The following is a 12,250-nucleotide window of genomic DNA, read 5'->3' as shown; positions in this document are numbered from 1 at the left end:
ATACCGTGCTGAGCAATTTATAAGTATGGTATTATCTCATTCAATCCTTACAACAACCGTAGGAGAGAAACGGAAGCAAAAGTGGAGTCCCTTGCACAGTCACATAGCTAGTGAGGGTCTGAAGCTGGATTTGAACTCAGGACAGCCTCACTCCAGCTCCTGCACAAAGCCAGGATCTGTCATTTATCCCTCATGTCCAATCATCCTGCTTATTTGCGGCAGGGAGGGATATGGGTCTTTGAAAACCGGGCTTTTTTTGTAACAAAGATTAGGAAAAAAAATAGTAGATGAACAAAAGTAACAATTTTGCTATGTCTCACAGTACATGCAATATTCTGTACAAAATGCAAGAAGATGCATTTTCTTCTTATGAATTCTTATGAAACTTGTATACGATAGATGAAAGGAAGAATAATGGTCTGAACCAGTATGGGGAACCATATATACACACACACATAACATGGCTTCCCCGCCCCCCCCTTAAATTTTTATTTATTTTCATGTGTATATGTGTGAGATATATGTTTATATCTCACACATATAGATACATATCTCACACACACACACGACTTTTTTTACCCCCTTAAATTTATTTATTTATTTGTTATTTTGATGTTGTAAAGGTCAGTGATGGGCTCCCAGGATTACAAAAGAGCTGATGGGAAAACTGAGTCCCAGGCAAGAACACCCTAAGGAGACGGGTTTTAAGCACCACCTCTAGATTTCCGGGGGGACGTTATTGGCAGGGGGACAGGCCGGAAGTCGGCGTCAGTCCTGGCGGAAAGAGCTGGAAGCGGTGCCTGAGAATCGGTAGCGGCGTCGGCCCCAGGAAAGATGATCCAGGCAATTCTGGTGTTTAACAACCACGGGAAGCCGCGGCTGGTCCGCTTCTACCAGCGCTTCGTGAGTGCGGCCCCCTTCGCGCTACAGCAGAACCTCCTCCTACTCCTTGTCACTCGACCCTTGACCCCTTCCGCCGGTCGCGAATATGCAGCTGCCCGGGCGTGTACACCTGCCGTCCGGGTCCTCCTGTGATCCTGGGAGGCGGCGGGTGTGGCGGAAAGAGGGCAGGGTTTGGAATTTTATATTCCCGAAATAGTGAGATTATCTTGGCGCTCAGCCCTCCTCCTGAGGCGGAAACTGAGGCCGATAGAGAGACGCACTGGTGGGCATTAGCTGAGTCAGGATTCGAACGCAGGGCACTTGATGGCCGGAATTTAGGTTTTCACCCGGACGCTATCAGGGCATCCTTGGACCGGAAATTTCGCCTTTCAAATCCTCAGTTTCCTTTTCTGTAAAAAATAGGTGTGAGGGGGGACGGATTGGACGTAATTGAGGATAAAAATCCTTTCAGGTTTTCAGTGGTCATCTTACTGCCATATACCATAACCAACAGTATTATAAAAATTACAGGGGCCTTCTCTGCTAATCTCGGTTGGCATAGTTTGCATATTTTTGTTTGCTTGTTCCCCCTTCCATTACATTGTAAGTTCCTTTAGGGCCGGGACAGCCTTTTGGCACTCACCTCCCATCCCCCACGAGACACACACACACACACACACACACACACAAATTTTTTTTTTTTAGTCTCCAGAGTTTAACTCTACTGTGCTTAATACATGTGGATTGAACTGAATTGAAGCCGTCTAACTTAACGGCATGGCAGGTTAGAGACTGTAGTTCCTTATTTTTTGTCTCTTTCTAGACCCCTAAGCTCCCAGGCTTTGACTTTATTAGGTCAGTGACCCTTTGCCCTGCCTTGTTAGATGCCCATCTGCATTACGATCTTTATCCCGAGGTACCCTGATTAAACCGTTATTGCAGAAAAAATAATGAAGGGATTTGAAAGTATTTTCAAGGGATAAGTGCTACATATTGTATTGTAATATTGGGTGGACTGGACCTGAAAACTGATTCCTGTGCATAGCTTTCACAGGTCCTGAACTAAGAGGAAAGATCACAGAAATCAGAGCCAAAGAATTTAGCTTCTAGTCATGGCTCTGCTACTTAACTACTGATAGGACCTCGGGCAAGTCTGTCCAGTTTCCTTATCTGGAAAATGAGGATATTAGGGTAAATGATCTCTACAGTTTTCCCCAAATCAGTTATTACATGACTTACCACCAAGAAAAACCCTTAGGGTTGGGTCCTTTTCCTGGAAAGGCATCATGGACCAGGCTGCATGGCATAGTTCCCACTGTGCTGGATTGGGAGTCAGGAGAACAGGATTCAAGTCTTTTCTAATACTACTTTCTAAAGTTATGTTTGAGTCATTTAACTAATATGAGTCTCAGTTTCCTCATCTGTAAAATTGGTCCAGTACCTGTAATACTTGTCTCTCAGGGTTGTTATGAGGCACAGAAAAATATGATGTACGTAAAGTGATTTGCAAACTTGTGTACTATAAATGTCAGTAATTGTTCATTTATTTTTATTGATTTGAAATGCTTTCTTACTTGTATCATTGCCATTATCATTACTAAAATTTTGCTCTTAGATCTTTAGTCCCTTTCCTTGGATCCTTTGTACTGCTTTTCATTTCTTCTCCTCACACTTAGGGATGTGTAGAATCCCGTCTTCCAGAGAGGCAGATCTTTTGAAAATTTGATTTATCTATTTAATTCCACATATATTAATTATTTATCAAATGTAAGATAGCAGATGTGCAAAATTAAAATGAAAATACACAAGAACATAAGTAAGACAGCTTTCTGACTCCAGCAGTTGACATTTGAATGAAGGATATAAGATATGCATAAATAATAGAAAATAGAACGTTTTGCTTAATGAAATATGTAAAAATTATAAACAAAATTGATTAGCATCATCATTTTCCATTTAGAGCAAGATAAGATATGGCTGCATAGGAAAGGTAACATTTGAGGTGAGCTTTTGAAATAGAGGTGAGATTCAACATTCTCTTAGATTTTTTTAGTATAATTTTAAAATTCCAAACACTACTTTTTAAAATATCTTAGCCATATGAAAATGTTTTGCATGATTGCATGTGTAAAATGGGTATCATATTGTTTTCCTTCTCAATAGATGAGACAGGGCTAGAGGAGAGACATGATTTGAATTTCAAAATTAAAAAAAAGATTAAAAAATACTTTAGGTTCAGTTATTTAAATTTTGTGTAGGCAAATGTCAGTTCAGGGCAGCTAGATGGTGAAGTGGATAAAGTACCAGGTGTACAGTCAGGAAGACCCTGGTTCAAATGTGGCCTCAGACACTAGCCTATGTGACCTGGGCAAATCAAATTTGTTTGCCTCAGTTCCCTCATCTTTAAAATGATCTGCAGAAGAACGTGGAAAAATACTTTTAGTATCTTTATCAAGAATACTCCAAGTGAGATCATGAAGAGATAGATGGGACAAAAATAACTGAACAGTAACAAAAATGTCAATTCTGATAGTCCTGGTATGTTGGAGATTATATTGTATCATAAATGTTCAGAAACAAAGTTAAGTGCTGGAAATTTTAACATTGCAGTATTAATAAAATAAATCAGACAGTAATTTGATTTCTCTTTAAGATGGACAAATTGCTTTATTTCATGCATTTAAATGCATATTAAGTACTGCAAACTTTTCCCATTATCTTTCTCTCAAATACTGTTAAGCCATGTTGTTCAGTGTTGCAGCCAAAACACAGAATTCACCCTTTGCTATTCAGCATCATCACAATCTATTTCTATTCTCTTCCCAAATAATGGGCTTATGAAACCAATCAAGCCTTCCCTCATTTAATGCTCTTCCTATAGACCAAAGGGAATTATTATGGTTTCAAAATTCAAAAGGAAATAAATGGGGCAGAATTTATTTTCATATGCGTTCCCTAATTCATTGTAGGAATTATTTTAAATTTAGTTTAAAATAGAAATTCTGTATGTGCCTTAAGTATTTAAATATGTCTTAGAGATGACAGTTGCTTTATACATTAAAGATATGATATTGTTCAGTCGTTTTTTTCAGTCGTGTTCAACTCTTCCTGATTTTGTTTGGCATTTTCTTGGCAAAGATACTGCAGTGGTTTGCCAAGGCCTCCACCTCATTTTACAGATGAAGAAACTGAGCAACAAGGTGAAATGACTTGTCATACAGCTAGTAAGTGTCTGAAGCCAGATTTTAACTTGGGAAGATGTTTTACTGATTCCACACTCAGTTTTCTACTATACCACTTTAGCTACCCTATAAATTAATTTCCAATAATAATAGCTGGAAAACAAAGCAGACTAAAGTTTGTTACTTACATGTCCCTTTGGTTTCTAAGCTACTAGGTTTCACAGACCAATGGGAAGCCAGTGTAGTAGAGGACCCTTGAAAAATGAAGAGGGAAGAAGACAACATTCATTACTTTTAAGTTCCACAGAAACCTAAATTGAACATTCCCCTAGTCTCATAAAGTTTAGATGATTGAGGGCATATAAGCAATTGTTATTTGGCTTTTTCTTGATTAGGAATTTAGATATCTATTTCCCCATCTGTTATTTTATAAAACAGACTTAGTTTGGGAGAGGTTTTAGCCATTTAAAGAAAAATAATTTGTAATTAACATATTGTATATATTTTGTCAAGGGATGAATCAATACCTACAATAATACTTTAGCAATTTTGTATTAAAATTGGGTATTAGTTGTTTGGAAAAAAAATCTTCATCACTGATAAAATTAATCTATATCAAGCTTTTCTTTTGAGTTTTTTTTTTTTTTTATTAGTTAGATATGAGTAGGCAAGTACTTTCCTGTTATAGTCCAACTAGGAGAAGGGTTACAGTTTCAATCTTTCTATCCTCTCTCTGTTCATTCTTATTCTCTCCTCACATAATTTTTTAGTGTGAAAGACAATATCCATAGCTCCTTTTCTTCAAAGATTTTGAAAACAGATTTAAGGTACTGGAGGCAGAGACTAAAACCTCATAGGATTTAGCATGAAATAGATTGGCATCTGAAGATGAAGTATGAACATGGTAGATGAGAAATTTAAAGCATTAGACTTCCTGTTCTGCTACCAAGCCAGGGTCAGATATTTGTCCTGGGATATAGAAGAGCCTGAGTTTGGGGCCCATATACTTAAGGTAGCTCCCAAATCTAATTAACTAATGTGATAGGTTGTGCAACAGATGAAAAGCTATTTACCTCAGTAAAGTCAGTTAATTTGTTGGTTCACAAAGAAATGTATGTGTATATTTTATAGCTTCTGGGGAAATATGTAAATTCTATTTGTTGCTTATAGGCTCAAAATCAGCTATGTTTCTCCACTGACCTCTATTTGATAATCATTTTTATTTCTTCAGAGACTACAGGGTTCCATGCTTCAAAGTCTTACAATAACTCCATACCAGAACACTGGTAGAATATTGGTATTTAAAAAATATGACTTTATTTGGGGGGAGAAGCTTAAGATCATTAGAGTGGCTTTGCAATTTCCTTAAGGCAGAGTTAAGTGGTGAGGAATATGATGGGTTGAGCAGACTGCAACTGTGAGCAATGAAGAACTTCAAAGAAAAATGAGAGGAAAACTTGCTATTGAGGCTAAAGATAATAGGAAGATTAGCCAATCATATGGTTTGATCAAGGAATGGCAATAGATACATAAACTGGGTGCTGCTCTGGATATTTTCTCATATTCTTCACTTATCACTAACTTAGGACTCTTATATCCTCATTTGCTAGTACAGAATAAAAATCATCCAGAATCAGTAGAAAGGTAGGAGTAAGTAAAAGGATGTACCATTACCAGAAGAATATTTACTCTCCTTTCGTAATTAAAACTGTCCAAGAGCAGCCAGGTGAACTTGGAATCAGGAGGAGTTCAGATCCCAAGTCTGACACTTCTTAGATATGTGACCTTGGACAATATCTGTGAGCCTAAATTTTCTTGTCTGTAAAATGGGGATAATAATTTTTGATATGTCTATGTTAGTTATATCAATGTTAAATGTAATCCTTAAGGTGCTACATAGATGTAAATTTGTTATATGAGAAAGAAATATACACCAAAGTAAATACATCTTCAAGGTAAATTCAGAACAAATCAGAGTCCCTAGGGGAAAAAACCCCAAAACATTTAACTATTTTGACTCTTTGGTCAGTTCCTGTGATGAGAACTCTTGGTATTGAGGTTTAACTATCTATCCATTAAGCTTTTACTGAAAGTAAATGCTAATTTGAGGTTTTTCCTCATTAGATCTCAAGGTTTCATTTATTGCTTTAGCTGTCCTGCTAAGAAGAATGATAGCAAACCAAGAGACTTTACTTGTACAGAAGGGATTGTTTACTCAAGAGTTAAAGCACATAGATTTATTTCCATAGAAAAGTCTGAAAAGACTAAATCGTAACTTGAACTCTGTGTAGCTTATCTAGGAGTACACATTGTTCTGAAAAATAGCAAAGTCTAACCTTAACCATATGACAAAATTACTCATGTGATGGATAGGTCGGAGAGACATTGTGAGGTCAGAGGGGACAGTTGATTCCTAACATTGGATTTTTCTGAAATATCCTATTGAGATCTGGATTTTTGACAATAGAAGATGGGAACAGAGTGACAGGAACAAGTGTATTTTTGCTCATCAGACAATTCTTCTGAGGAAATATTTGAGGTATTAGGTCTCTGATTGTATATTTACCATAAGGTTGTTGCTGATGAGCATTGTAGGAAAACAGTTTTAAGCCTTAGGGAATGTATTTTTGGTAGGTCAAAGTGTATTGAGTCGTTCTAAGAATGATAATTTTGGGGTATTGGCAAAAGTCCATGTTATTCCTACTCAGTGATTATGAATTTTGATTAAGGGAAGAATGAGTTGATCTAATAAATTACTTTTAACCAGAAACAATTGCCAGAAACAAGAGCTTTTTCCTGGATCCTTTCCTAACTTTGGGCTTGTGTCTTCCCTAACTTTCAAAAGTTCTAATTTTGAATTTACATGATTTGGACAATAAAGCACTCTTATAACTATGAATGGGAAGGTCTCAGAAAAGATTAATCAAGAGATAGAGCTGGAAATATTTGTGTTGCCAAGAGCTGCCTCATTTATTTTATAATTCATCATGGTGCTAGAAATGAAGACTTGATTGGCAACCACTTGATGTTAGTTGACTAGCAAATATTTGATGCTTCAGGGAAGTAATTCTCAAAGTGATTATCAGGGTCTTGAAGGTTTCCAAGATTGTTAAGGGGATCTTCAAAGTCAAAGCTATTTTCATAATAACATTAACAATACATTATTTGTCTATCAAAGTACTCCTCCCTCTTTCAACTACATATCTGTGTGAGGTGAGATTTTCATCATACACATCAACCAAAACAACATTTCACAGAGCATTTATTTATTTGAGAATCCAGCAATCCTCCGTTAAGCTAGATTTTTAAAAGATTTGCAAAAATTTGTGAAAGTAATGCCATTCTTCTCACTAAATTTTTTTGTTTGGGAACATATAGTTATTTTTTCCTTAAAAAAAAGTTTATATTACCATGTAATAGATTTACAATTTTAAGTGAAGTAATAGTTAAATATTTTAAAAGTTATTAGCTATAATTTCTAGTAGGATAAATATAAATAAATATAATCCACATCAAAGTTCTTTGAAATCTTCAATTTTTAAGAATGTAAATGAGTTCTGATACCAAACAGTTTGAGAACTGCTTTGTCTAGGACAAATCATGTGAGTCCCTGATAATAGTAGAGGGGAATGGGAAAGAACATGGTAGAGAAGGAGGAGTATGGTGAAGACTGGAAACTTCCTGTTTCCAATGTTATGGAATAGCAGAGTTATGTGCCTTAGAAATTTGCATAGTGCTTCATTCTTGTGATTTTCACTGATTTTTCTGACTTTTTTTTTTCCCCTGTAGCCAGAAGAGATTCAACAGCAGATTGTCAGGGAGACTTTCCACCTTGTCCTTAAGCGGGATGACAACATCTGCAACTTCCTAGAGGGGGGAAGGTAAACCAGCAATTTACTTTTTCTTCACTTATTTAAGGGTCTGATCAACCAATAATTCCTGGAACTTCAGGCTGGTGTTGGTAACTCTAAGTATAAAGCTGGATCTAGAATACTTGTAGGCTTTAGCCTCGATGGAGATGTTCATGAAGAGACCCTGTGCTTATAAATTCATCTCTCTTGTGTGTTCCTCTTTTTTTCTCATTGTGAGGAGGGGCTACATGTTACTTTTGCGATTTGAATGTGAATCTGATGAATTTTCCTGTGGATTTTTAGGTAGTGTTTTATAGTGGAAATCACATTTACTGTAGCACAATATTTCAACTTTCTCTGGGGGGGTTGTCTTTTGTTCCTGCAGTTTGATTGGCGGTTCTGACTACAAGTTGATTTACCGGCACTATGCTACTTTGTATTTTGTGTTTTGTGTGGATTCTTCAGAAAGTGAACTGGGGATCTTGGACCTCATTCAGGTATGTATGGTGAACTTGTTGAGAAGTAGAACAGGTACTTAACTTCCTGGGATCTAATTTTCTTATAGGTAAATGAAGGAGGTTAGGCTGGCATTATTGAGCTCCCTCCCAGCTCTAGATCTATGATTCTAGAATCCTAGGGTGAGGTGATAGTAAAATGGCTCCAAGCCTTAGTCAGTGGTGTAAACTGCCCGTTTTACATTATCTTTGCTCATCTCTTTTATCCCTTGGGTCTCCTGGAGGCTCTGTGGAAAGCTTTGTAGTTGGTTTGCCTTGGATCACCAAAACACTTTACTAGTGTTAGGTTGATACCTGAGACAGAATTGTCAGATGACCAGCAGGTGGTGCTCTGAATCAAGTCCTTCTGAACAACTCTAAGTAAAAAGTGGGAGATAGGCAAACAAAAGCTTAGATTAACTATTGATCAAGTAAAAAGGAAACCTCTTGCTATATAAAAACTTTGGGGACCTCATGAAAGGAGAAAGTATTCCACCTGTCTCTGTAAGCTTTGGAGCCATATTAAAATATGAGATTTTTTTTCTCTAGAAGCTTTTTGCATTCCCTGTACTGGGTTACAGTAGTGTTCAGTTAACACTTAATATTAAAAACCCAGTACATATTCTTTTGAGACGTAAGGGTAAGCTTAAGATATAGCTGTCCAACTCCCCAGCGATTTTACTTTTAAAATATATGAACTAATTTTTCTTCCATTTTGATTTAAATTTATTTTTCTTCTTTCTGTAGGTTTTTGTGGAGACATTGGACAAGTGTTTTGAAAATGTCTGTGAGTTGGACTTGATCTTCCACATGGATAAGGTACATCTTGTCCCAGAACAAGGTTCCCAGTAAGTTAGGAGCTTCAGGCTATTTCTATCTCCTTTTCCCTATTCTTTTGTCCAACTTCCACCTTAGGAATGTTCCAGAACTGTCTTTAATATATTTAGTTTGTGTTTTGTTTTCAAACTCTGCATAGCCTCTATTCATTTGTGCAGAGAGAATTGAACATTCATTGAACTCAGAGTAATTGGATACCAGAGTGAGATTTAGGCAGATTATAAAATGTTATTCCATGCTTTGGCCAGGACCCATGGGGGACTTTTGCTGTAGTTTTCAAAGTATGAATTTGTCATGGAAAGTGTAGTTACTAAAATGAAGGTGACATAATTCAGGGTTGTGCTGCATTTCAGTAAGTAGGTGACCACTAAGATCATATTTGGAATGGGAAGAAGGTATGAGTGGGCTAGAGAATTTGTTCTTAGATCCATCTTCAACTATAACTGTGGGATATAGTCTATCCCTTCACTGTTGTGAAGATAGGCTGACTGATGTAAATGAATTATTCAGAGATGGAACATGAAAATTCCAAGAGAGAACCTGGAGCCTGTATTATACTAGTACAACACATGTCCACGTTGTTATCTCCAATATGAACTTGCTCATTTGAAAATCTATTTATATAAGATGACTCATATTTAGTTATGTTCCCTTTAATAAGATCCATCAGTAGGATCTATTGTCCCCATTAGAAGTTTGTCTTTCAGATGTTAGTCTATTACAAGACTTTTTTTGTCAGATTAAATGTTCCTAAGGCAAATCATTGATAGTATTTTTTTTTCAGAAATTATTTTTCATTTCTGAATAAGTTTCTTTGTCTCAGTATTATTGGTCTGCATTGTCATTAAACTCAGTGAAGAATTTTGGAATGAAATTAGATATTTTTCATTATTTTTGTTCTTGGACCCTATGAAGTATGATTCCTGTAGCTCTAGAAGAGAGCCTAGAACATGTGCAGGAAAAGCATAACTTTCTTCTTCTTCTTTCTTTGCTTTACTTTGGATTCTTGGATAGTTATACCAGCTTTCAAAGCCTTCAGGGAAGATTTTGAGCAATCATTCTCCTCTTTCATTATGGGAAAAGATCCTAAAAGCCTCAAAGGGTTACTAGTATATGAATTTAAGTCCTTTGTATTGTGTACTGAATAAGTTAGTTGTTAAAGCTTCTTTTCTCCTATCATATAACTAACAAGGAGATCTAAAATAAAAATCTGCTTCCCTGTTGCATTATTGAATGGACAAAGCCAAGAATAAATGGTTTTGAGAATGTCACATAATGGTTCCTTTCTTTTGTGCTTAATGGTCTTTTTCTCATGTAATTTTTTGAACATTTGTAATTCTCATAAAATAATAAAACAGTTCAAATACATTGACATATTATAAAACTTGATCTTGAAATACATTAAGTAGACACAGAAAAACTGTTGTAATTCTTCTTTACAGTGTTTATCTTCATGTAGTCTCCCATAAAGGATATTGCTGATGTCACAAGTTATTTTTATAACTTATTAGATAGTTCATTGTATTTTACTCACATGTCATCAGAAAAGAATGTCACCCCTGAGATTATTGGGCAACAAATAATGCAGAAAGTAAATTAGAAACCACACCCTGCTTTGAGTGTCAAAAAGATATCTTGCCTAAGACATTTTTTGGTTAGGTAAGACTTCAAATTCATCTTTGATTTCATTTCTGTTTCTGAGATAGATTTAACCTCTTCAGATACAGAAAATAAAGGGGGGAGAAAGATGCTAGAAGTATCATCCTCATTCTTGATTTAACTATTTTATTGCTTTAAATTTAGAAACACAGGGTAATGGCTCCATTCCTAGGTTTGTCTGACTAAGCCTTTTAGGGGCCTTTCTCCTCAGAGTTTTATTGGAATGTTGTACTTCTTCTTTCTTTCTTTCTTTCTTTTTATATTTTATTTTATTTTATAATAACTTTATATTGACAGAATCCATGCCAGGGTAATTTTTTTACAACATTATCTCTTGCACTCGCTTCTGTTGAGATTTTTCCCCTCCCTCCCTCCACCCCCTCTCCTAGATGGCAAGCAGTCCTATATATGTTAGATATGTTGCAGTATATCCTAAATACAATACATGTTTGCAGAATCGAACAGTTCTCTTGTTGCACAGGGAGAATTGGATTCAGAAGGTAAAAATAACCCGGGAAGAAAGACAAAAATGCAGATAGTTCACATTCATTTCCCAGTGTTCTTTCTTTGGGTGTACCTGCTTCTGTCCATCCTTGATCAATTGAAACTGAGTTAGGTCTCTTTGTCAAAGAAATCCACTTCCATCAGAATACATCCTCATATAATATCGTTCTGGAAGTGTATAATGATCTCCTGGTTCTGCTCATCTCACTTAGCATCAGTCCATGTAAATCTCTCCAAGCCTCTCTGTATTCATCCTGCTGGTCATTTCTTACAGAACAATAATATTCCATAACATTCATATACCACAATTTACTCAGCTATTCTCCAGTTGATGGGCATCCCTTCATTTTCCAATTTCTAGCCACTACAAACAGGGCTGCCTCAAACATTTTGACACATACAGGTCCCTTTCCCTTCTTTAGTGTTTCTTTGGGATATAAGCCCAGAAGTAACACTGCTGGATCAAAGGGTATGCACAATTTGACAACTTTTTGGGCATAATTCCAGATTGCTCTCCAGAATGGTTGGATTCGTTCACAACTCCACCAACAATGCATCAGTGTCCCAGTTTTCCTGCATCTCCTCCAACATTCATCATTATTTTTTCCTGTCATCTTAGCCAATCTGACAGGTGTGTAGTGATATCTCAGAGTTGTCTTAATTTGCATTTCTCTGATCAATAGTGATTTGGTACTTCTTCAATCTCTGGAATAACCCTGGTTCTAAAGTGGCTGTATGTTTTATAAATGATCCCATCATGTGACCAAGTTTCTTCAGCTAATTCAAACATAATTGCTATGCAACATCATTGTCATTCATTTCCAAGAACTTTTCCTACTTA

At 36.4% G+C, this 12,250-nt stretch overlaps 1 protein-coding gene across 1 annotated transcript in view; it reads left to right on the top strand.

Annotated features, from left to right (window-relative positions):
* Window positions 1-579: 579 nt before the first annotated feature.
* Window positions 580-12,250, top strand: part of AP3S2 (adaptor related protein complex 3 subunit sigma 2) — a 45,598-nt gene continuing 33,927 nt past the window's right edge. The window contains exons 1-4 of the mRNA XM_051981113.1: window positions 580-903; window positions 7,854-7,945; window positions 8,301-8,412; window positions 9,157-9,228. Of these exons, the coding sequence (XP_051837073.1) occupies window positions 835-903; window positions 7,854-7,945; window positions 8,301-8,412; window positions 9,157-9,228 (345 nt within the window). The 5' untranslated portion in view covers window positions 580-834. The remainder of the gene's footprint in view (window positions 904-7,853; window positions 7,946-8,300; window positions 8,413-9,156; window positions 9,229-12,250) is intronic.

The sequence above is a fragment of the Antechinus flavipes genome, chromosome 2 (genome assembly GCF_016432865.1).
Source record: "Antechinus flavipes isolate AdamAnt ecotype Samford, QLD, Australia chromosome 2, AdamAnt_v2, whole genome shotgun sequence".
NCBI classification, from domain to species: Eukaryota; Metazoa; Chordata; class Mammalia; order Dasyuromorphia; family Dasyuridae; genus Antechinus; species Antechinus flavipes.
The sequence above is the reverse complement of the archived record's forward strand: the minus strand, read 5'-3'. Positions and strand labels throughout refer to the sequence as shown.